Source organism: Lynx canadensis, chromosome B3 (genome assembly GCF_007474595.2).
Source record: "Lynx canadensis isolate LIC74 chromosome B3, mLynCan4.pri.v2, whole genome shotgun sequence".
Classification (NCBI taxonomy): domain Eukaryota; kingdom Metazoa; phylum Chordata; class Mammalia; order Carnivora; family Felidae; genus Lynx; species Lynx canadensis.
Window position 1 is genome coordinate 58540134 of NC_044308.2, and position 26707 is coordinate 58566840.

Sequence of the window (26707 nt, forward strand, 5' to 3'; positions counted from 1 at the left end):
CATTAAATTCCTACTGGTACATGTTATCAGGAACTGTCCACACATGAAGTCTGAATCATTAAAGTGCTTTACTTTGTATTTTTCAAGCCAGAAACAGTAATTCAGAACTCAACAGTAACATTCTAATTTTTTAATTAAAATAAGATGACCAGAATCATAAAACTTAACATTGAATCTAGAAAAACATATATAATTAATTGAATGTTAAAGCCAAAAGAGCATCTGGCAGAGAGGGAGAGAGAGAAAGACTGAGACTTCTTATAAAGTGGTTTTATGACATTTACTCTATAACAACTGTGTACTCAGGATTTGTGGACATAACATTACAAACTGGGGAGAAAATCCAGCCCAAATGTCAAAACACAGAGCCAAAATGATTCTGAATTTCCTTAAAAACACATTTTGATAAAGAAAGAGAAAAATTCTTCCCCATTTCCTCAATCCCCTTGTCCCAAGGGGAGAGTGTAAAATTATGTACATCTTTGCTAATATTTTATAAAAAACAAATAACTAGATATAAGTACAATTTAACTTATTATTTTCTCTTCAATTTGCTTTTTATAGCTGACATGTTAATTTCATTTTGAACATGGTATGCCAAATATCCTGAGCTTCCAGGAATAAAGTCACGTAGCTCCCCAAGGAATTTCTTCATGGAATCAATTGATATATAACCTACAAAATTAAAAATATATATACATTTGAAATCCTATCGTACTATTACACTATTTGTTTTTCAATGTCTTTGATTTATTAGAATTAAGATTTTTAAATAATGTTTTTAGAAAGAAGTAAAAAGAAGAAATAATACCAGTGAGAAGATTCTCCATGAAACTTGATAATTATTAGGGAACACCTTTCTTCCCAACTCCCCACTCCGTCCAACCTTCTACCTCCTTTTATTTTATTTTAAATGTTTATGTATTATTGAGAGACAGAGAGACACAGAGCGTGAGCAGGGGAGGGGTGGAGAGAGGGGGAGACACAGAATCTGAAGTAGGCTCCAGGCTCCGAGCTGTCAGCACAGGACATGGGGCTCAAACTCACAAACTGCAAGATCATGACCTGAGTCCAAGTTGGTCACCCAAACAACTGAGCCACTCAGGCGCCTCTACCTCCTTTTAAAACACAAATATTTCGGGGTGCCTGGGTGGTTCAGTAGGTTAAATGTACAACTTTGACTCATGTCATGATCTTGCAGTTCGTGGGCTCAAGCCCTGCATTGGGCTCTGTGCCAACAGCTGAGAGCCTGGAGCCTGCTTTGGATTCTGCATCTCCCTCTCTCTCTGCCCCTCCCCTGCTCACACTCTGTCTCTCTCTGTCTCTCAAAAATGAATAAATGTAAAAATATTTTTTTAAATAATAAATAAAACACAAATTTTGATTACCCACTTTAACTACTGAGAGTGTAATGTCCAGGTTGGGGATAAAACATAAAGTACTTAGACTAAAATAACTGGGAAATGTGTCTGGCTTAGAGTGTAATCACTCAGAACTATCTATCCAACTAGCTACTAACAGCATCAACAGCTCATCTTCACCAGCAAAGCTGGGAACACTTTCCTGCATGGCTAACACTGGGATAACATTGTTTAATAAGAAGTTAAGGAAAGCCAGTATTACTGCTTAGTCAACAAGGGTTTGGGTGTGAGTAATTTTGATGTCATTAATAATCTGAAACTGATAAGAGTATCAAAAAACACCCACCTAGAATGCAGAGAGCTTAAGGACTCAATAACACTAAGCAATATTACCTTGATAGCAACTGCTTATCTGAGTGATTACAAGTGTATTGTGTTTGTAGTTTATATTAAAACTGAAACTTAGTTTAAAAGTAAATACTGTATGAGAAAAACTCTGATAGAGCTCAAAGATGATTGAGTTTAAAACACCACCATCAACATGTGGTACATATGCATATAATTTGATTGCTTCTAATAATAGATAATAAATTCACAGCTAATAAATTAACTATGAATTCAATAATATAAAACTGAGTAGTGCCTTTAAAGATATTTTAATCATAATCATTTACTTCAGAAAATCTCTTGAAGTACTATTACTACACTCTACGTGGTTCATGATTTTTGCCTAATGACTAGGTTCTGTATAAAATAAACTAGTGCAGAAAAATATTAACATTTAGTTAACTGCACATATACACAGTATGTGAAGTTTCTAAAGATATGTATGAGGATAGGAGTTTTAAAAATAATTATTACATTGATAAAAAATATTCCTATAATTATAAGAAGGACATTTATGCATCAGAAATAGATTATTGTGGCAGTTTTGAAGTAATTATGACTTTTGGCTGAAGTCAACTGACGGCCAATTTATACTAGCTTAAACAAAAAGGGAGTGTACTAGAAAGACATTGCCAGATCAACCAAGCTTGTGAAGAAGGCAGACATGTTGCTGGGCCTCAGAAGTAACTAGCTCTCATTGTTGTCTCTTACTGGTATCCAGTTTTTCTCTACATGTTAATTTCATTTTCTTTTCTTGAGGCAAGTTGGCTTTAGTAGAAAACATGGGCCCCCATTGCTCCCAAGTTTTGTATCTTAGAGCTATGGTTACCTGAATGAGAATGATTTGACTGGCTGCATTCCATGTCAAAAAATCTAGAGAAAAGCTGTGACTGGCCCAACTTAAATCAGGTAATCGTTCCCAAAGCAACTGTTAGAGGCGAAGAGCAAGCTCATGTTTTAGAAAATGACTGTTTCTGTGTAACCCAGATGAACTGGGGGGCGGGGCGGGGGGGGCGAGAAAAAAGAGTTCCTAGGAAAGGTATTCTTGGTGGAGGATTCCATAAGTGTCTGTGGTAACCAGCCTCCCAAATGGCCCTAAATGATCCCTATCTCTTAGTATTCACAAGTTTCTGTAGTCTCTGGAAGGAGATTCTGTATTTGGGTTGGTCTTTGTGACCAATAGCACATGGCCGAAGTGATGGTTTGTCACTTCTAAGAGTAGGATATAAAAAGCACAGTGGCTTCTGTCTTGGGTAGGCTCTTTTCCCTCTTGCAGTTCTCTCTCTGAGGAAAGCAAGCTACCATGATGTGAACAGCCCTTATGGATAGGCCCACTTGATGAGGACTAGGGCCTTGAGCCGAAAATCAGCAAAGACCCAAGCCTGTCAACAACCACATGAGTGAGCTTTGAAATGTATTTCCCAGTTCTAGTTGTGCCTTGGAGTAACTGTAGCCTGGCTAACAACTTGACTGTAACCTTGTGAAAGACTCTGAGATGGAAATATCTAAGATGCTCCTGGATTCTTGGCCCTCAGAAACTATCAAGTAATAAATGTTCATTGTTTTAAACTGCTAACTTTTAGAGCAATTTGTTACACAGTAATAGATAACTAATAAAGTACCTATGATAGGTTCCCAAACTTTTATTTTTATTTTTTTTTATATATATGAAATTTATTGACAAATTGGTTTCCATACAACACCCAGTGCTCATCCCAAAAGGTGCCCTCCTCAATACCCATCACCCACCCTCCCCTCCCTCCCACCCCCCATCAACCCTCAGTTTGTTCTCAGTTTTTAAGAGTCTCTTATGCTTTGGCTCTCTCCCACTCTAACCTCTTTTTTTTTTTTTTTTTCCTTCCCCTCCCCCATGGGTTCCTGTTAAGTTTCTCAGGATCCACATAAGAGTGAAACCATGTGGTATCTGTCTTTCTCTGTATGGCTTATTTCACTTAGCATTACACTCTCCAGTTCCATCCACGTTGCTACAAAAGGCCATATTTCATTTTTTCTTATTGCCACATAGTACTCCATTGTGTATATATACCACAATTTCTTTATCCTTTCATCAGTTGATGGACATTTAGGCTCTTTCCATAATTTGGCTATTGTTGAGAGTGCTGCTATGAACATTGGGGTACAAGTGCCCCTATGCATCAGTACTCCTGTATCCCTTGGATAAATTCCTAGCAGTGCTATTGCTGGGTCATAGGGTAGGTCTATTTTTAATTTTCTGAGGAACCTCCACACTGCTTTCCAGAGCGGCTGCACCAATTTGCATTCCCACCAACAGTGCAAGAGGGTTCCCGTTTCTCCACATCCTCTCCAGCATCTATAGTCTCCTGATTTGTTCATTTTGGCCACTCTGACTGGCGTGAGGTGATACCTGAGTGTGGTTTTGATTTGTATTTCCCTGATAAGGAGCGACGCTGAACATCTTTTCATGTGCCTGTTGGCCATCTGGATGTCTTCTTTAGAGAAGTGTCTATTTATGTTTTCTGCCCATTTCTTCACTGGGTTATTTGTTTTTCGGGTGTGGAGTTTGGTGAGCTCTTTATAGATTTTAGATACTAGCCCTTTGTCCGATATGTCATTTGCAAATATCTTTTCCCATTCCGTTGGTTGCCTTTTAGTTTTGTTGGTTGTTTCCTTTGCTGTGCAGAAGCTTTTGATCTTCATAAGGTCCCAGTAATTCACTTTCGCTTTTAATTCCCTTGCCTTTGGGGATGTGTCGAGTAAGAGATTGCTACGGCTGAGGTCAGAGAGGTCTTTTCCTGCTTTCTCCTCTAAGGTTTTGATGGTTTCCTGTCTCACATTTAGGTCCTTTATCCATTTTGAGTTTATTTTTGTAAATGGTGTGAGAAAGTGGTCTAGTTTCAACCTTCTGCATGTTGCTGTCCAGTTCTCCCAGCACCATTTGTTAAAGAGGCTGTCTTTTTTCCATTGGATGTTCTTTCCTGCTTTGTCAAAGATGAGTTGGCCGTACGTTTGTGGGTCTAGTTCTGGGATTTCTATTCTATTCCATTGGTCTGTGTGTCTGTTTTTGTGCCACCCAAACTTTTAATTATCAGAACTTTTTGGTTTGAAAATTTTGCCTGCAAGATATTTACTAATTTTTTTATTAATAATACATGTAGCTATCAATCAGAACTTCTTCTGATAACCAGTGATATCAGACTGAAAGAATTTAATTCCAGTCAAAAGCAAAAACCAAACAAAAAACAGACCAAAAAACAAAATCCCTTGATATTTTATAGGACATTTGGCACTATCTGAAGACATTTTTCGTTGTCACAATTTGGGGCCACTGGGTTCTAGGGCATAGCTCCAATTTGTATTTTCTGCAACCTAACATCTAATTAGTTCTATTTTAAGAGATTTAACATTCATTGAGCTAAATCTAACCCGTTTTGAGGAAGAGACAATTAAGTTATAGTCACAGAAATTACTACCACTGCCTAAATTAGAACTGTCATTCACTACATTCCAACAAGTTATTCCTTCCTGTACAAGCAGATGGGCATGATTTTAAAAAAGGAAGTACTTGTCATTTTATATCAAAATTAAAGACAAATGAATTATCTCTAAAAATTGAAACTTTCTTCCAAGAAAGTGCTATAAAATTTTAACGTAGGGGCGCCTAGATGGCTCTATTGGAAAAGCATGTGACTCTTGATCTTGGGGTCATGAATTTGAGCCCCATGATGGGTGTAAAGATTACTTAAGATAAATAAATAAATTTTTTTGTAATTTTTATTTAATTTATTTTTTTAATTTACATCCAATTTAGTTTGCATATAGTGCAACAATGATTTCATGAGTAGATTCCTTAATGCCCCTTACCCCTTTAGCCCATCCCCCTCCCACAACCCCTCCAGCAACCCTCTGTTTGTTCTCCATATTTATGAGTCTCTTGTTTTCATTCCCTTCCTTGTTTTTATATTATTTTTACTTCACTTCCCTTGTGTTCATCTGTTTTGTATCTTAAAGTCCTCATATGAGTGAAGTCATATGATATTTGTCTTTTTCTGACTGACTACCCTCTAGTTCCATCCACATAGTTGCAAATGGCAACATTTCATTCTTTTTGATTGCCGAGTAATACTCCATTGTATATGTATATACCACATCTTCTTTATCCATTCATCCATCGATGGACATTTGGGCTCTTCCCATACTTTGGCTATTGTTGGTAGTGCTACTATAAACATTGGGGTGTATGAGCCCCTTTCAAAACAGCACACCTGTATCCCTTGGATAAATACATATTAGTGCTATTGATGGGTATAGGGTAGTTCTATTTTTAATTTTTTTGAGGAACCTCCATACTGTTTTCCAGAGTGGCTGCACCAGTTTGCATTCCCACCAGCAGTGCTAAAGAAATCCTCTTTCTCTGCATCCTCGCCAAAATCTGTTGGTGCCTGACTTATTAGCCATTCTGACAGGTGTGAGGTGGTATCTCATTGTGGTTTTGAGTTGTATTTCCCTGATGATGAGTGATGTTGAGCATTTTTTCCTGTGTCGGTTGGCCATCTGGATGTGTTCTTTGGTGAAGTGTCTACTCATGTCTTTTGCCCATTTCTTCACTGGATTATTTGTTTCTGGGTGTTGAGTTTGATAAGTTCTTTATAGATTTTGGATACTAACCCTTTATCTGATATGTCATTTGCAAATATCTTCTTCCATTCCACAGGTTGCCTTTTAGTTTTGCTGATTGTTTCCTTTGCTGTTTAGAAGCCTTTTATTTTGATGAGGTCCCAATAGTTTATTTTGCTTTTGTGTCCCTTGCCTCCAGAGACGTGTTGAGTAAGAAGTTGCTGTGGCCAAGGTCAAAGAGGATTTTGTCTGCTTTCTTCTTGAGGATTTTGATGGCTTCCTGTCTTACATTGAGGTCTTTCATCCATTTTGAGTTTATTTTTGTGTACGGTGTAAGAAAGTGGTCCAGGTTCATTCTTCTGCATGTCACCGTCCAGTTTTCCCAGCACCACTTGCTGAAGAGACTGTCTTTATTCCATTGGATATTCTTTCCTGCTTTGTCAAAGATAGTTGGCCATACATTTGTGTGTCCATTTCTGGGTTCTCTATTCTGTTCCATTGATCTGAGTGTCTGTTCTTGTGCCAGTACCATACTGTCTTGATGATTACAGCTTTGTGATACAGCTTGAAGTCCAGGATTGTGAAACCAGCTTTGGTTTTCTTTTTCAAGATTGCTTTGACTATTCTGGGTCTTTTCTGATTCCATACAAATTTTAGAATTGTTTGTTCTAGCTCTGTGAAGAATGCTGGTATTATTTTGATAGGGATTGCATTGAATATGTAGATTGCTTTGGGTAGTATTGACATTTTAAAAATATTTGTTCTTCCTATCCAGGAGCATGGAATCTTTTTCCATTTTTTTGTGTGTGTCTTCTTCAATTTCTTTCATAAGCTTTCTATAGTTTTTGGTGTATAGATTTTTCACCTCTTTGGTTAGATTTATTCCTAGGTATTTTATGGTTTTTGGTGCAATTGTAAATGGGATCGATTCCTTGATTTCTCTTTATGTTTCTTCATTGTTGGTGTATAGGAATGCAACCAATTTCTGTGCATTGATTTTATATTCTGCCTTTTGCTGAATTCATGGATCAGTTCTAGCAGTTTTTTGGTGGAATCTTTTGGGTTCTCCATATAGAGTACCATGTCATCTGCGAAGAGTGAAAGTTTCACCTCCTCCTGGCCGATTTGGATGCCTTTTATTTGTTTTTATTTCTCAATCATGTCTGATTGCTGAGGCTAAGACTTCCAATACTATGTTGAATAACAGTGCTGAGAGTGGACGTCCCTGTCTTGTCCTTGACCTTGGGGGGAAAGTTCTCAGTTTTTCCCCATTGGGGATGACATTAGGGGTGAGTCTTTCATATATGGCTGTTATGATCTTGAGGTATAATCCTTCTATCCCTACTTCCTTACAAGTTTTTATCAAGACGGGATGCTGTATTTGGTCAAATGCTTTCTCTGCATCTATTGAGAGGCTCGTGTGGTTCTTGTCCTTTCTTTTATTAATGTGATGAACCACATTGTTTTGTGGATATTGAACCAGCCCTGCAACCCTGGTATAAATCCCACTTGGTCGTGGTGAATAATTTTTTAAATATATTATTGGATCTGGTTGGCTAATATCTTGAGTATTTTTGCATCCATGTTCATCAAGGTAATTGGTCTATAGTTCTCCTTTTTAGTGGGGTCTTTGGTTTTGGAATCAAGGTAATGCTAGCTTCATAGAAAGAGTTTAGAAGTTTTTCTTCCATTTCTATTTTTTGGAACAGCTTCAAGAGAATAGGTGTTAACTCCTTAAATGTTTGGTAAAATGCCCCTGGAGAGCCATCTGGCTCTGGACTCTTGTTTTTTGGGAGATTTTTGATTACTAATTTGATTTCTTTACTGGTTATGGGTCTGTTCAAATTTTCTATTTCTTCCTGTTTCAGTTTTGATAGTGTATATGTTTCTAGGAATTCGTCCATTTCTTCCAGATTGCCCATTTTATTGGCGTATAATTGCTTATAATATTCTCTTATAATTGTTTTTATTTCTGCTGTGTTGGTTGTGATCTCTCCCTTTCATTCTTGATTTTATTTATTTGGGTCCTTTCCTTTTTCTTTTTGATCAAACTGGCTAGTGGTTTATCAATTTTGTTAATTCTTTCAAAGAACCAGCTTCTGGTTTCATTGATCTGTTCTCCTGGGTTTTTTTGTTTCGATAGCATTGATTTCTGCTGTAATCTTTATTTCCTGTCTTCTGCTGGTTTGAGGTTTTTTTTTTTTTTTTTCTTTTTCTGTTCTTTTTCTAGCTCTTTAAGGTGCAAGGTTAGGTTGTGTATCTGTGACCTTTTTTCCTTCTTTAGGAAGGCCTGGATTGCTATATACTTCCCTCTTATGACCGCCTTTGCTGCGTCCCAGAGGTTTTGGGCTGTAGTGTTATCATTTTCATTGGCTTCCATGTACTTTTTAATTTCCTCTTTAACTTCTTGGTTAGCCAATTCGTTCTTTAGTAGGATGCTCTTTAGTCTCCAAGTATTTGCTATCTTTCCAAATGTTTAGTGTTTCATAGTGTTGTGGTCTGAAAATACGCATGGCATGATCTTGATCTTTTTGTACTTGTTGAGGGCAATAAATAAATAAATTTTTAAAAATAAAATTTTAATGTAGAAATTTAAAGAAAGAAAATAATTAGTAAGAAAATTTTTAAAAATCAGAAAATTTTACTATTGTTCTACCTATAAAATTAAAAAAAGACTATCACAAGTTAAAATTTTACTTTAAAAATTCTGGCTAATGATTATTTTTTATATTTTTTTATTTTATTTTTATTTTTTATTTTAGAGAGAGAGGCGGGGGGTGGGGAGAGGGACAGAGGGAGGAGAGAGACAGAGAGAGAAAGAGAATCCCGAGCAGGCACTGCACTCAGTGCATAGTCTGACACAGGAGTCAATCCCATGACCCTGGGATCACAGCCTGAGCTGAAGTCAAGAGTCAGATGTTCAACTGACTGAACCACCCAGGCACCCTGACTAATGATTATTTCTACAGTTCTTTTTCAGTTTGTTTTTAATATAACACTATCATGTCTTTTGAATAGTCAGACAGCAATGAAATATAGAGCAGCATTGTTACGTGTCCAAATCTAAGCATTTGTCTTTATTGTGCTGATTTTAACATTTATCATTGATTTTTTTAAAATGTTATCAAATGTTTGATATGTCCAAATGAACATGGGACATTTAGTAACTGGTGGTAGAGTTGCCTGAAAAAAAAATCAATACCAGTAACATGCCACAACCATGGTTTAAGGGGTACTTGCATTTTATCTGAATGTTTAGGTATAGGGATAAGTCAGGGTAGCAGTCACTATTCCCAATATTAGAACTTAAGTACTTCTACATAGTTCATTGTCCTTTGCAGTCCACATTTACTCCTCAAAGTCCCAGAACTGACTTCTCCGCTATCAAAGCTGGGTAGCAGTTTTCTTTGATGTCCCTAAGATTCAGTCTCAACCTACACATTAAAAGTTCTTTTTCAAAGTGCTTTTCTAAAGGCCAATTTATTACTCAGACGAACAGGAGGGAAAAAAAATGAAACAAATGGCTAGACAAAATGGTAAGAAGGAATAATACTATGAAAGAAGACATCTAGGAATCTGTGGACTACTTGCAAGAGGTAGTTTTGACACTCGTAAAGAAAGTGTGAGAAAAATACAAATGATTTTTAAAATGAAATTTCAAAAACCTGTATTTTTTAAGTTGCTGTATTTTAAAGACAATTTTTTTTTAAATCTCTATTTTAAAAAAAAGATCAATGACATTACTGAATACCACCCAGATCAAAGTATCTAACTATCCACCTCATTTAGCACTATCTAAGTCCCAGAGGCCACTTTTCAACTGGTTCCCTAAGTTCCATCCTCTCACATCAGCCTTAGTAAGCCATTTTTTCTTTACATCGGGCACTAGAAAAACCAAATATGGAGTCCACGGACACCTGAGAACCTCTCTAAATTATATGTGAAGTTTGTGTATTATGTTTGTGTGTGTGTGTGTATGCTAGGGAAAGGGGTCTATGTTTCATCAGATTCTCAAAGGAAACTATGATTAGAGTGGTCCATATAATTTATCTTCCAAATTGGTATGCCTGAGAGTAAAAAACTGATGCCAGGACAACAGGCATAAACTGGGACTGTCTTATGTAAAAACATGGATGTATATTCACACTACCAATAGACCAGTGTTTTAACAGAAAATATGGGGCCTATCTTTGGGTCAATTCTACAGATTTATTTAATGTAAATGATATCTCTTCTATTAGTATATGTAACAGAAGGGACTCTACTTGCCAGGCTAGTACAACAGCAGCTTTATTGTACAAAATATTCTTTTGTTTCTTCCCTACTTGGGTTTCCTCTAAATTTTATTTTAAATTACCTGTTACCATGTTGTTCACTGGATAATTCTGAAGAGGGAAGTACATCTGCTTTTCCATAACTGGAGTCCTTATAAAATGCTTTTCTGTGCTATAAAACGAAACATACAGAAAGTCATATTTATATTTGGGTTTTTTTTCCTGAAAAATTATTCCAGGCAATATGTAATCTATTTGCTCTTTTTTTAAAAAAATGTTTTAAATTTTATGCAAGGGAGGGGCAAGGGAGGGACAGAAAGAGAGGGAGAGAAAGAGAATCCTAAGCAGGCTCTGCAATGTCAGTGAGGAGCCTGATGCGGGGCTCGAGCCCACAAACCATGAGATCATGACCTGAGCCGAAATCAAGAGTCAGATGATCAACTGACTGAACTGCCCTGGCACCCCAATAATCTATTTGCTCTTGATCAGATTTCAGTTTTATTGGGTGTAAATGTTAAATGTGAACTTTTGTGCTTCTAAGTAATACAAGGGCCCATTCAGTTTTCCTGGCCACTTGACAAAGAAAGCAAATTTTTAATGTAGAAATCTAAGTCTTTTTTTTCAATATTCTGAAAAGCATAATAATTCAATAATACTTTATAATTAGATAAAATACATATATACATATGTAATCTTAAATATGCTAAAAAAAGCAGAGTGGGTTCTATTTTAAATAATCACAGCATTTTTGTTATTCAGTGTTTAAATAACTGAAACTCTGTCAACTAGTACTTCAATACTGTAATAAATAAAAAATGATATCTGGGAAAATCATGAGGTATACTAAGATTCTGAAGTAACTTCTGAGTTAAAAAGAAAAAAAGTTAAATTATTCCGAGTGTGGTTGTATAGTATAATTAATTACATTCTAACTTTTAAGAGCTAAGTAGTTTTCAACTAAAAGATCTTATTTTTTAACTATGCCAAATAACAATGTTTGCTATATTTAGCCTGTATATAATTAATAGCTAATATAATTATGAAAACAAAAACCTCAATAATGAAAAATTGGGGTCATCCTTTATTATTTTCCTTTAAAAATCTAAAATTACAGTTAGTATAGTAAAAACTTTATTTTCAATTTGTTTAAAAATTAGATTTCATCTGAAGTCTTCTTCTTCTTCTTCTTTTTTTTTCATCTGAACTCTTCTAAAAGAAACTACGGCTCACTTAGGATAAAGTTCTTCAAATAAAGCAAAATAATATTCCCAAAAGAATCAGAAACTGAAAAGGGATAACCTTTATTATTATTTATCAAGGCTCTAAAATTTTTGGCTAAGCAATGAGATGGAGGAGGAGAGGGAAAGAAATGGAAGACATATCTACTTAAAAGGAAGAAGCAATCTTTCATATTAACAAATTACCCTGAAAAGCCAAGAGAATCAACTGAAATATTTCTAGAATCTTAAAGATTCCAAGTGGGTAGTTATAAGACAAATACTGCCAAATCAATCACTTTACTTTATAATAGTAATAACTAATAAAAAATAAAATGAAAAAAAAAACTGATCCAATCCACAGAAGCAGCAAAATTCATAAAAATCTATAATAACCAACACAAGAAATATATGATTCTATATGTAGGAAAGTAGGAAACTTTACTCAGATATAGAAAAGAAAAGTAGGGGTGCCTGGGTGGCTCAGTTGGCTAAGCGTCCCACTTTGGCTCAGGTCATGACCTCGCTGCTGGTGAGTTCAAGCCCTGTATTGGACTCTGTGGTGACAACTGGCAGCATGGAGCCTGCTTCAGATTCTGTGTCTCCTGCTCTGTCTGCCCCCCGCTCATGCTCTGTTGCTTTCTGTCAAAAGTAAATAAACATTAAAAAAAATTTTTTTTAAATAAAGAAAAATAAAGAAAAACAGAAAACATTCTCCTGGATAGGAATACTGAAAATTATAAAGGCCTAGGGATTCTCAGATTTAAGTTTAACACAATTCTCAATAAAATCCCAAAGGGATTTTAGAGGTTAAGAAAAAATAATTCTAAAATTTACCTGAACAACAACATATTAGAAAATCAAATAGGAGGCAGACTGAATGTATAATAGAATGAAAAAAAAAATACCTAGCAATAATCTTAAAAGACATACAAGATTTGTATGAAAAAAATATGAAAATGTTCCTTAAGGGCCAAAAAGAAAATTTAAACAAGTGGGGGAAAAATACCATTTTCTTTTTTTTTTTTTTAATTTTTTTTTTTTTTCAACGTTTATTTATTTTTTTGGGGACAGAGAGAGACAGAGCATGAACAGGGGAGGGGCAGAGAGAGAGGGAGACACAGAATCAGAAACAGGCTCCAGGCTCCGAGCCATCAGCCCAGAGCCTGACGCGGGGCTCGAACTCCCGGACCGCGAGATCGTGACCTGGCTGAAGTCGGACGCTTAACCGACTGCGCCACCCAGGCGCCCCTTTTTTTTTTTTTTTTTTTTTTTTAATTTTTTTTTTTTTTTTTTTTTTTTTTTTTTACCATTTTCTTAGATAGAAAGATTTGGTATCAAAGATAGTCTCCTTAAGTTAATCTATAATTTTTTTTTGTAATGTCACTAAAAATAATAATTTTTAAAAATATTAACAAGGTGGTTCTAAAATTCAAATAGAAAAATAAACCAGAAAGAATAGCTAAGCATTAGGTAAAAACTAAGTAAGTAAAAAATAAACTATGGATTTAATTAATTATAAAAAATAAAATAAAAATAAAAGTCTTCTGTAAAAACAAAAAGAATAGCTAAGAAAATCTGAAAAAGAGTAAAGAAGAGAAACTAGCATTAGATATTAAATCATATTATAACTAACTAAAACAGAGTGGTGCTGTTGTATGACAAATGAATGGAATATAAAAATATAAAATCCAGAAATAGACCCAAATACTTACAGGGAACTAACCTATAATAAAAGTGGCATTTTAAGACAGTGAGGGAAAAGATGAATTATTGAATCAATAGCCACAAGTAGGGTAGCTATCTGCAGGAAAATAAGAAAAAGAAAGTACATCCCCACCTCATATCTTATGTCAAGATATACTCCAAATGTGTCACAGATTTAAATTGGAAGATAAAGTCATCATTAAGAAGAAACCATAGCAAAAAATAATGATGATAATAATCTTTTTTTAAATTTTTTAAATGATTATTTATTTTTGAGAGAGAGACAGAGCGTGAGCAGGGGAGGGGCAGAGAGAGAGGGAGACGCAGATTTTGAAGCAGGCTCCAGGCTCTGAGCTGTCAGCACAGAACCCAATGCAGGGCTTGAACTCACAAGCTGTGAGATCATGACCTGAGCCGAAGCTGGACACTTAACGGACTGAGCCACCCAGGCACTCCACTGATGATAATAATCTTAAGAGTAGGAAGACTTTCCTAAGTACAATACAAAACCCAGAAAGCCATTAAAGAAAATGTTAATAAGTATGAATGTATACAGTAAAACATTTCTGCATGACAAAACCTAACTTTTTTTTAATGTTTATATTTGAGAGAGAGAGAGGGAGCAGGGGAGAGGCAGAGAGAGAGAGAGGAAGACAGAAGATAGGAAGTGGGCTCTGTGCTGACAGCAGAGATCCCAGTGCAGGGCTTGAACCCACAAACCATGAGACCATGTCCTGAGCTGAAGCTGGACGCTTAACCAATTGAGCCACCCAGGCACCCTCAAAATTTAACATTTTTAAAGTCAAAGACGGGGACGCCTGAGTGGCTCAGTCGTTTAAGTGTCCAGCTCTTGGTTTTAGCTCAGGTCATGATCTCACAGCTTTGTGTGTTGACCTCACAGCTTTGTGGGTTCTAGCCCCAAGTTGGTCTCTGCGCTGTGTGGAGCCTGCTTGGGATTCTCGCTCTCCCTCTCTCTCTGCCCCTCCCCAACTTGCACTGTCTCTGTCTCTCTCAAATAAATAAATACATAAAAAATAAAGTCAAAAGACAATAGGCTAGGAATTATTAATTGTAATTTATTTCACAAAGAAGTAATTCTCCTAAAAGGTAAAGGGTTCTTATCAAAAAATAAAAATAAAAATAAAACTCAATCGAAAGGAAAATGTGCAAAGGATATGAACAAACAGTTCACAGAAAAGGAGATACAAGTGATTCTCAAACATCTGAAGACACTCAGCCTCATTCATAATAATAGCAATTCAAACAAAACTAGAGTGAGATACCATTTTATACCTATTAGATTGGCAAAGACCAAAATATATGATAGCACACTGTATTGGAGAAGGTGCAGGTGAAAGAAGGGTGACTAACTATCCCAGTTTACCCTGGATTTAGGGGTTGCTCAGGAGACAGAGCTTTTCAGTGTTAAAACCAAGACAATCCTTAGCAAACCTGGATGTTTGTTGGTAAACAAACCTGAGAAAGGCACTTTTAAATATAACCAGTAGGAGCATAAATTGGTTTTACCTATATGGAAAGTGATTTGATAAGACCTATCAAGGATACAAATCTGCATACCTTTTAACCTAGCAATTCACCTCGTAAGAATTACCCCACAGATACTTGCACACATACAAAATGACATTACATGATCATCCACTGAAGCACCACTTTTAATAGCAAACTAGAAATGACCTAACAGTCCACTGAAATAAGGGACTAGGTAAATAAATTATGACAAATTCATACCGTGGAATACTATACAGTACAAAAATGAAAAAGCTCTTTATGTAATAATATGTCATGATCTCTAAGGTAAAATGATTGAGTGAAAGAAGGCAAGGGACTGAATAGGGCTTATAGTCTATCACTATTTGTGAGAAAAAGGAGAAATGAAAATACTTATATTAATTTGCTAGTATATGCACATATAAGAAACTAGTAATAATGGTTGCTTCTGAGAGAGCAATTGGCTTGCTAGGGACCAGTATTTTCACAGTGTCCCCTTTTGTATATATTAGATTTTGATAATTAAAATTTGAAAATAGAATAATATGTAGGCATGAAGAACTGAGGAAAAGATTTTTAAAAGGAGAATAATCAGTTTGGGACTTGCCTTGTCAGGTATTAAGATACATAAATAAAGTTATATAATTTAAAAGAATATTATATTGAGAGAGAAATAGATCCACAGATTAATGGAATAAAACAGTCTAAAAATAGATCTCCATATATGTAAAAACAACCTATGACAAAGGGAAATTACCCATCAATTAGAAATAGATTTATTATTCAAAAAACCCCGTGGAAATTCCTTATTTGTAAAATAAAATCAATTTTGATCTCCTACTACCATAAACCAAAATAAATATCTGCAGAATTTAAAACTGATTTTACATTTGAATGGGCAAGAACTTTTCCAAGTATAAAAGCAATAGAAGAAATTATAAAGGAAAAGTGATCAGTTTAATGGTACAAAAATTTAAACTTGTATCTCTAAAATAGTATAAGCCAGACAACAAACTGAGGATAAAATGTGACAAACTGGCAAAAGGATAATATAGCTATTATATAAAGTTGTCAGACAAGTTGATAAGAAAAACAATGAGACCCCACACACACAAAAAAAGGGGGAAAGAATAAAAACTAACCACAGAAAAGGAAATATAAAATGCTAATAAACAAATTCAAAAAGGCTCAAAGCCATTAGTAATCAAAGAAAAATAAAAATTAAAACAAAATGTATTCGTATAAAATAGCAAGAAATGTACTAATGTTAGTGGTTATCTCCAAGTGTTGCGGTTGTTTATAATTTAAATTTTCTTTATTTTATTTTCTATTTTGACAAATCACACGCATTAAGTTTCCAACAGAATAATTAAATTCATGCAATTTTCAGAAGATTTTGGGAACATATTGAGAAGTGAAAATAGCATAGTGATTAAGAGTTTGGATTCTGGATCAGCTAGACTTAGCTTCAAATTCAGTTTCACTATGTAAGTAATGTTGGGTGACAGCTCTCTGAACCTGTTTCCTCAAATGTAAAATGAGGCTAATAGTATTTATCTGTCTTATAAGGTTATGAGAATCAAATGAACTAATTAGCTCACAGGTGTCTTGTATTTAGCAAGTGTTTAATAACAGGTTCATCACTTAGTATTCAGTATCACTAGTAGTATGCCAACAAAATATATGCTGAGTAGGTTCAAAGTATTTTATCTATGTTCACACTGCACCCTCTGGTGGTTCCACAAAGAAAAGGCTCTAGATTAGATACCTACCTAAGGTATCTATTCATATCCTTTGTCTATTGTTATTGTTTTTAGATTGGACATATTTTCCCCAGATTTGTAAGCCTCCTTTGTATTTATTTTTTTCAACATTTATTTATTTTTTTTGGGACAGAGAGAGACAGAGCATGAACGGGGGAGGGGCAGAGAGAGAGAGAGACACAGAATCGGAAACAGGCTCCAGGCTCTGAGCCATCAGCCCAGAGCCCGACGCGGGGCTCGAACTCACGGACCGCGAGATCGTGACCTGGCTGAAGTCGGACGCTTAACCGACTGCGCCACCCAGGCGCCCCACCTCCTTTGTATTTTTTAAAGAAACTAGTTTTTGGCCACCCAGGCGCCCCACCTCCTTTGTATTTTTTAAAGAAACTAGTTTTTGGCCACCCAGGCGCCCCACCTCCTTTGTATTTTTTAAAGAAACTAGTTTTTGGTGCCTGGGTGGCGCAGTCGGTTAAGCGTCCGACTTCAGCCAGGTCACGATCTCGCGGTCCGTGAGTTCGAGCCCCGCGTCGGGCTCTGGGCTGATGGCTCAGAGCCTGGAGCCTGTTTCCGATTCTGTGTCTCTCTCTCTCTCTGCCCCTCCCCCGTTCATGCTCTGTCTCTCTCTGTCCCAAAAAAAATAAATAAACGTTAAAGAAACTAGTTTTTGTCAGATGTTTTTCCCCAGTGTATATTTTTCTTTTGACTTGATGTATGGTATTTTTATTGCCACATACAAGTTTAAAATATCTGTGGTAGTCAAACTTAATCTTTTCCTCTATGGCTTCTGCGTTTTGCAGGACAACCATTTCTTGAAGAATTTATGTATCTGATATCTTTTCTAGTCAAGTGAATCACTGGGAGTTACCTTTTATTTTCGATTTCCCAGCCTTCTCTTACAAGGCCCTTAAGAATATCTTCATGGTCTTACCTCCTCTATTTTTATTTTTCTGCCTCTTTTTACCAGTTTCTTGTCTCAAAAAGCATAACAAGTAAATTCAAAGGAGTGCTATACATAGATATCCCAAGCCTTAAAATATTGATTCTCAGACTTAAGTGGTAGAATATCTAGAAGTCGACCATGAAACAATGTTTTACTAAACTTAATTAAATACAAAACTTTGGGTAAATTAGATAACAACTAACTTTAAATTATAACAAATCAAATAGTAGGTACAAAAGGTATAAGAAAAAATTATGGAAGAAAAACTTAAAATTGAAAAAACTATATAAAGTAAACCCGTTTTTATATTGAAGAGAGACAGCTACTATTGGATCATTTTTATTTCAGCAATCAAATACCAGACCTTTGAAAAGCCAGTACTCTCTGTGAGTATTTGAAAGCCATGGAACTGGAAAATACAGAATTAGGACTAGATTACAAATAAGACTGAAACAAAGGGGGCCTCTCATAGATTGGCTCTAACACAATGGCAAGTCCATGATTGTCTTTTTAATTTCTTGAACCAAAGTGACTACATCACAAACAATTTAGAAAGGAAGGGGGAAAATCACTTAGAATTTCCAATCCTAATAAAATTACTGCTAATATATAGTATATTTCCCTATTTAGAAAATATTTAAAAAGTAATATAACAGCACTACTCATACATAAATTCTTGTTTCTTTTCTGCAAGAATAGTCTAGCATAGTGGTTGGCTCTGGAATTAGACTGACCCAGTTCAAATCCAACTTTTCCCCACTTAATAATAAAAGTTTATATGGCTTTGGGCAAATTAATCTATCTAACTATAGATTTATTTTTCTGTAAAATGGCAATGGTAATAATTATAGTATCAATCTTGTAAGAAGATGGTGAAAATTAGAGGCGCTTGGGTGGCTCAGTCAGTTAAGCGTTCCATTTTGTCTCAGGTCATGATCTCCCAGATCGTGGATTCAAGCCCTGAATCAGGCTCTGTGCTGACAGCTCTGAGCCTGGAGCCTGCTGCAGATTCTGTGTCTCCCTCTCTCTCTGCCCCTACCCGACCCATGCTCTGTCTCTCTGTCTTTCAAAAATTAACGTTAAAAAAAATTTTTTAAAGAAAAGAAGACAGTGAAAATTAAATGAGATAAACACAGTTAGTGCTCCAAGATGCCTCCATTGAATTGAATATCAATGAAGTAGATGAATTCAATACCTTTTGGATAGTTCTTTTTTGTGATCTATTGCTAGTTCACTGCTTTCCTTAAGGTCCTCAATTTCCTTTGGTGTTACTTCATCATGCTGTGGATAGCAAAAGAAATCACATTTTTAAAAATCACATCAATGATGCAATCAAATGTTTTTTCAGAAAGCAAAAAAGTAAATTAGCAATATATACCGAGAGTCTTAAAATTTTTATACATTTAAGTACATTCAATCTAGTTTGGTGTCAAAAACTTACAAAATTTTGTACACACACACAATTATACTATTTGTTTTTAGGGATATGTGATGAAGACCAGAATTGTTAAAATATCAGCTGTGGTTGTAGTAGATAGTAAAATGTGAACTAATTTTATTCTCCTATCAACTTTGGAAATTTTCCCTAATGTGGCCATATTACTTTTTAGTTTAGTGCCTGGGTGGCTCATTCGGTTAAGTGTCAGACTCTTGATTTCAGCTCAGATCATGATATGGTTCATGAGTTTAAGCCTCGCTTTTGCACTGTTAGTGCAGAACATGCATGGGATTCTGTTTTCCTCTCTCTCTGCCCACCCACCCCCACACATGTTCTCTCTCTCTCTCAAAAATAAATATTTAAAAGATAAGGAAAAAATTTATTAATTTAAACTTAAAATTCTTGACTTGAAGATTCCTAGGCTTCTTATAAATTATAGATCAAAACTCTGAAGTAAGCTGAACAAATTGTATTTCCCCTTCAAAATTAAAATGGAGTATTTAGCATGGAGTTATGAAAGAATCAAACATGTATTAAGTTTTTCAAAAAGATTATGTGAAAGTGACTCAGATACTGGTACCTATCACATAATATATTTACTTAATATGCCTTTGGGAAATATCTGTTTATGTCACAAATGTCCAAACAATAACATAACACTCCTCAAATTACTTACCAGATTTATGCATGTTGTTGCCATTTGATGAAGTACCTTCTACTTATATATTCTACGGTTACATTATTATAATTGCCTAATATTCAATATCAATCAATATCTTGAAAGAACAAGTCACTTATCATAAAATCATATAATTTCTAGAGCCAGTCATCAATACAGGCATGTTCTACTAATTTTTTCATAGAAAAAATATTGGATTGGGTTGGAGCAGAGAAAATTTGGTTCCATTTTGCTAATATCTAGTATGTGAACTAAAACAGGTTTTTACCTTCTCTTTACCTCAGGTCTCTCATTTCTAAAACTGAATGATTAAATTAATGAGCTTTAAGGAACTTTTAGCTCTAAAGTTCTGGCTTACTCAATAATAACTGTCAAATAACAACCATTCTATCACCACTCGCGTCCCTGAAAACAATATGACAAGCCAAGGATTGGATATTTTGATCCTTAATACAACATAGCCAAAGACACTAAAATAACAGTTATTTTCAGATGATGACAACTTGGGGGAAAAAAACAATTTAATAAAAGGAATACAAAACATATAACTTAATTGCTTGGCTCCAGAAATATAAAGATTTCTGAAAAATTCCAAACACTGAAAAGTTAAATAATACAGTAAGTAATATATACCTTTCACCTAGATTCACAAAGTATTAACATTTTTATCACTCTGCTGGTCCATTTGAAAATACTTGCAGATAATATGACATTTCACTCCTTAATCTTTAACTTGTGTTGTTGGGTTTTTTAAATTTTTATTTATTTTTGAGAGAGAGAGAGAGAGTGGAAGCATGGGAGGGGCAGAGAGAAGGGGACAGGATCCGAAGTGGGCTCTGTGCTGACAGAAGTAAGCCCAATGCATGGCTTGAACTTATGAACTGTGAGATCATGACCTGAGCCAAAGTCTGACAACTGACCCAAAGTCTGACAACTGAACCACTAGGTGCCCCTAGCTTGCCTTGGCTTTAAAAAGCATTCTTTTATTTTTATAATGCCACCATCACAATTAAGACAATTAACATTAATTAAATATTACCTACTAGTCCATCTTTAAATTTTTCTGATTGTTCTCAAAATGTCTTTTTTACTTTTTATTTTAAAAATATCCAGAATCGGGGTGCCTGGGTGGCTCAGTTGGTTAAGCTTACAACTCTTGATTTCACCTCAGGTCATGATCCAGAGGTTCATCAGTTCGAGCCCTGCATCAGGCTCTGTGCTGATAGTGCAAAGCCTGCTTGGGATTCTCTCTCTCCATCTCTCTCTGCTCCTCCCCTGCTCGTGTTCACTCTCTCTCAAAATAAATAAATATTAATTTTTTAAAATATCCAGAATCCAATCAAGGTTTATACATCACACTTGGCTGTATATCTCTTGATCTAGAACAGTGTTCCTGCTTTTTTATTTTTTATGGCATTGTTTTAAAGAGTCTAGGCCAGTTAGTTATTTTGTGATATGTCTCACTTTCTGGAATTCTCTGAGTGTTTACTCATAATTGGATTAAGGTTAATTAGTTAAACATTTTGAATAAGAACACTTTATAGAAAATATTGTATACTTTTATTATATCACCTCAAGCTGAATATAATGAGAGGTTATTCCAATATTGGTGATGCTAAATTTGACCAGTTGTTTAAGGTGGTATCTGCCAGATCTCTCCATTGTGAAGGCATATCGCTTACCTTTGTAACTACTAAGTAATCTGTGGGGTGATAATTTGAGATCATGGTTTTAACATCCATTAATGACCCTGCCTAAATCAACTATTTTACTGGGGGTGGTAAAATGGGGATTTTATATTCTACCAATGTTTCTATATTTAAATTTTTTTAAGTTTTTTTTTTTTTTTTTTTTTGGGTTTTTTTTTTTTTTTTTTTTTTTTGTTTTTTTTTTTTTTTTTTTTTTTTTTTTTTGAGAGAGACAGAGACAGTACAAGCAAGGGAAGGGCAAAGAGAGAGGGAGAGAGAGAATCCCAAACAGGCTCTGTGCTGCCAGCGAGGAGCCAGACATTAGGCTCAAAGCCATGAACCATGAGATCATGATCTGAACCAAAACCAATAGTCAGACACTCAACCAACTGAGTCGCCCAGGCGTCCGTGTATTTATTAGTTGCTATTTCATAAAGAAGTTTGTCTTATTCCATGTTTTCTTTCCTTCCTTCCATCACTCCTTCCTTCCTTCCTTCATTCCTCTTCCCACCTCATTTCCTCTCTTCCTTCTGTTCTTATTTTCCTTTCTTTATTCCTTTGGAGCATCACTACTGAATCATGGATTCTTTTAAATTTAATTCATTCCTGTCATTCTTTTTGATGCTCAAATTACCCCAAATTTGGCTATTGCATAAAAATTTTGAAGTCAAAAGCATAGGCAAATTTGAAGCAGAATAGCAAAAGCTATAAAACAATCAATTTTCAGTTTTGTACACATTTATTGTCAGGTGTTATTGAAGATATTTAAGAAATGACACAACAGAGGGATTAGTAAATCAGAATCTATGCTGGCAGTAAGGGTGCCTAGATGGTTCAGTCAGTGGAGTGTACCACTCTTGATCTTGGGGTTGTGAGTTCAAGCCGTGTGTTGGGTGTAGAGATTACTTAATAAAATAAAATAAAATCTTAAAAAAAATTAAAAGGAAGAATTATCTATTCTGGCCATAAAAAACTGGGTAAATACTGTGCACCTATTACTCCTTTAACATTAGCGATAGAAGCAAATTTTCAAATTTTTTACGTGAATAATACAATAAAAATATCTCAATTTCATCAATGTGCCAGTGTAAAAACAATGTCAGACTAGATTATATTCAATAAAAGCATGTCCTTTAAATTCTATAATGTGGATCATTGACATTAATATGTCACAAGTAAACATTTTTAAGATTACATTGCTTTCAAAAATTTTTGAAACTGTAGATTCTAACCAAATACCTTTATTTACTCTTACCTTTTCTATCTGAAAATGTTGATCTTGTTCCCAAATAAAATTACCAAGTTTTCTTCTTATTTCTGTGGTAAGAAAAAAAAAATCCAATACTATTTTTTAAAGTAACTTTGTAGAACTTTCTGAAATTTACCTGAAGTCTGAAATTTCTAAGCCAGCATTATTCCACTTGCATCAAACTCACCTAAGATAGTTGTTTAAAATGCAGATTCCTATTGAATCAGATGAATGAGGGGGAGCTCAGGAATTTGCATTTCTAACAAACTCCCCAGATGGTTCCAAAGCATTATAAGAATCATTATTGTAAACTTTTTCTGCTGGAGTATAGGTCTTCATTAGATGTTTGTATCTTTAGGCCAACCATTAATAAAGAAGACAATCTACAGTCAAAATAAAAGGTATAAAATTCCTAAATTTGTAGAGTAGAGGTCCTCAAGAATTCAATAATTTGGTAAAAGAGGAGTGGAAGAGAAACATGTCTAGTGGGCATAGTAGTGTGTGTGTGTGTGTGTGTGTGTGTGTGTGTGTGTTTTAAAAGTTTATTTATTTTGAGGGGGGAGGGGCAGAGAGAGAGGAACAGAGAGACAAGCTCAAGCAGGCTCTGCACTGTCAACGCAGAGCCCAACACGGGGCTCAAACCCACAAACCATGAGATCATGACATGAGTCAAAGCCAAGAGTTGGATGCTTAACCAACTGAGCCACTCAAGTGCCCCTAGGTCACATTCTTAATGATCTCAACAGTTTCCATAGTAGCCCACTTGCAGACAAAAAGGTAACATCCCTCTAGACCTATGTCGTCCAATATAGTTGCCACTGTACTAGCTATATATCGCTACCATATTGAAATGTATGGCTAGTCCAGATTGAGATGTACTAAAAGTGTAAAATAAAGTCTGGATTTCAAAGATTTAGCATCAAAAAAAGAATGTAAATATCCCAATGATTTTTTATTTGTTATATATTGAAATAATATTTTAGATACATTAGGTTAAATAAATATATTAAAATTAATTTCACCTATTAATGTCATCTATTTTTATTCACTGACTTCTTATTTATACTAGAGAATTTAAAATCAATATGTGGCTCACATTTGCATCTCACACTTCTACTAGACAATACTGGGCTAGGTAGATAATAATGTATACTTTTCAATCTTAAAAAGGAGCATGTTTTCACTGAAAACAGATTTCTTTAATTTAAATACATTTTAATGTAAGATGCTAAACTCAAAGACAGGAGTAATAATTTAAAATCAGGTCAGATAGTCATTCTATAATATAAGCCCCGTGAAGGTGGATATTCACTGATTTGCACAGTTTTTGAGTAAATTAGTTCGCCTATCCAGTCATTAATTTATTTGTATAAATAAATTATTTTGGAACAATATATTGTTATAACCAGCTCTCACAAGGACATCAACTTTGGAAGGAATCCAATCTTTGGGGTTTCTAAAGCTCTTCTATAGAAATCTTTTTCAAGTTGTTTTGTTTCGTTTTGTGCTTTGTTTTAAATAGACTGCTTACTGGGACTTTGTTCTAGCTTCAGTCTGTCTTTCTAAGGACAGACACACATATATCAAGAACTGGGTAATAATGCAAGACCTAAAATGGAATATTTAAGGTTACCCCACAAAAGATAGGGAAATGATGTTCCAAGCAGGGAGTACTAAAAGAACCAATCTCAGAAGCAGTTTATTAACTTGCCCTTTATAGGATTGCTGAAATAATTAACATGAAAGTACTTTTATTTTTTTTATTTTTTTTAAATGTTTATTTATTTTTGAGACAGAGAAAGACAGAGCATGAATGTGGGAGGGTCAGAGAGAGAGGGAGACACAGAATCTGAAACAGGCTCTGGACTCTGAGCTGTCAGCACAGAGCCCGACGTGGGGCTGGAACTCACGGACCGCGAGATCATGACCTGGGCCAAAGTTGGACGCTTAACCGACTGAGCCACCCAGGCGCTCCAGTACTTTTAAAAGTGTAAAGAACAGGGGCACCTAGGTGGCTCAGTCGCTTAAGCGTCCGATTCTTGGCTTTGGTGCAGGTCATGATTTCGTGGTTCGTGAGTTGGAACTTGTTGAAATTCACAAAACTAGTAAGTAATGGATCCTAGCCAGTAGGCACTGTGAGGGCAAGATCTGCTTTTTGTCATATTCTGCACTGAATCCCCAGTATCTGGGTTGAAACCGGACACACAGTAGGAGTTTAGTGAATGTGTGAATGAACAATAAACAAAGCTAGAATATACACCCAAGGAAATGTGATCCCAAGTCCCTTTCCACTTATATTAAATGATACAAAACACAAAAATCTCTGAGAACAAAGCTCAGTAAAGTTGGGTGACCTGGCTGGATTTGGCTAACAGAGATTGGATGACTGATCTTTGCTAACCTTTTTGCAGGCATGCAGGAGGAAGAATGAAGTGACCTAAAGCCACCGAATTTTTTAGTTCAGCATTAGCTACTGCAGAGAGATAGTAGGCATGAAAAACTGTAGCATTATCTTCTATGTAATCAAGGCTCTGATATATCCTAGGAGAAAGAAAGGGAGATATTTTAGGTTATAAAATAAAGAAGAATTGGGGCGCCTGGGTGGCTCAGTCGGTTAAGCGGCCGACTTCAGCTCAGGTCACGATCTCACGGTCCGTAGGTCACGATCTCACGGTCCGTGAGTTCGAGCCCCGCGTCGGGCTCTGGGCTGATGGCTCAGAGCCTGGAGCCTGCTTCCGATTCTGTGTCTCCCTCTCTCTCTGCCCCTCCCCCGTTCATGCTCTGTCTCTCTCTGTCTCAAAAATAAATAAAAAAACGTTTAAAAAAAATTAACAAAAAAAGAAGAATGTATTCAACCTTTCAAAAGAAAGAATAAATGAGTGAAAGTAGGGATAATTATGTGTGGGCAATTAGGACACTGGGGAATAAGAGAGTGGGGTGGGGGGCAGCCAGGGGAGTGACCAGACTTCTGCTTTGTAAACATAATGGAACAGCAATGTGAAGGGGGGTCGTAGGTGGGCAGATTGGAAGCAGAGCAACCTGTCTGAAAGCTACTGTTACATTCCGTGCCAGAGGTAATGAGGGCGTGTGCGAAGGTGGTTGCAATGAGTACGAAGAACTTTTACAGGGTAGGTGACCACAGGGTACGTGTTTGGCCACTGACCGATTAATGGGGTGGAGTTGTTATTTCCAAGAAACTCCTATGGTTTTCAGTTTGAGAGCACAGGACTTGGTGCAGGTGTGAGGGGACAATCAGGAGATTTGGTTTAAACATATTGAATGTGATGGGCCTTCAAGGCACCACGTAAACTTGTGGGAGAGACAGCTGGAAACGTAACCCTGGAACTTGGGCGGACTCGTGAACCAAGTAGGAGGCCATGTCGATGTGTCGGAAAGAAGAGAAAGGTCATTTATATCCCTCCCCGCTTCCCATCTAGGGCTGAAAACTTGCTCATTTCCAGTCTATTCCTGTGATCGATATTTATTAGGGGCCTGCAACTTCCAACGCCAGCTGCTGACTCATCGTGACCCAACAGGCACTGCCAGGTGGCCTTCAGGTACCTCAGCGTGTCTGGGTGGGAGGCATCACAGCTGAACAGGAAGTCGGCGGCCCTCGGGTCACTGATGGAGCCCCCTTCGGCCACTGTGGAGGTAAGAGCACAAGGTGAGCCTAGCAACTCTCCTGGGACCAAAGCACCAGAGCGAGAAGGGATGCTCAGTTCACCACCTCACCCACCCCTTCCGCCCAGCTGCCTACCCCAGAACTGCCTCAGTTCTCCGCCGACGCTGCGGCAGAACCAACCCCGCTGCCCCTGAAACATGGCGTCCGGCTGCTTTCGGGGATGTGGGGGCGGGGCCTACCGGGAATCGCTGATTGGTCCGAGATACAAAGCCACGCT

At 36.2% G+C, this 26707-nt stretch overlaps 1 protein-coding gene and 1 long non-coding RNA gene across 4 annotated transcripts in view; one reads left to right on the top strand and one right to left on the bottom strand.

The window, feature by feature from the left end:
* Window positions 1–26707, top strand: part of LOC116737742 — a 121413-nt gene that overhangs the window by 33796 nt on the left and 60910 nt on the right. For all 3 annotated transcript variants that reach the window (XR_004343792.1, XR_004343790.1, XR_004343791.1), the window contains exon 2: window positions 26297–26459. This is a non-coding gene — a long non-coding RNA (uncharacterized LOC116737742). The remainder of the gene's footprint in view (window positions 1–26296; window positions 26460–26707) is intronic.
* Window positions 536–26686, bottom strand: TERB2 (telomere repeat binding bouquet formation protein 2). The gene is made up of 7 exons (XM_030318296.1): window positions 26566–26686; window positions 26370–26451; window positions 25210–25349; window positions 22815–22876; window positions 18950–19035; window positions 10702–10790; window positions 536–675 (listed from the first exon to the last, which is right to left on the bottom strand). The coding sequence occupies exons 1-7, from the start codon at window positions 26627–26629 to the stop codon at window positions 536–538; spliced, it is 663 nt and encodes a 220-aa protein (XP_030174156.1). The 5' UTR covers window positions 26630–26686.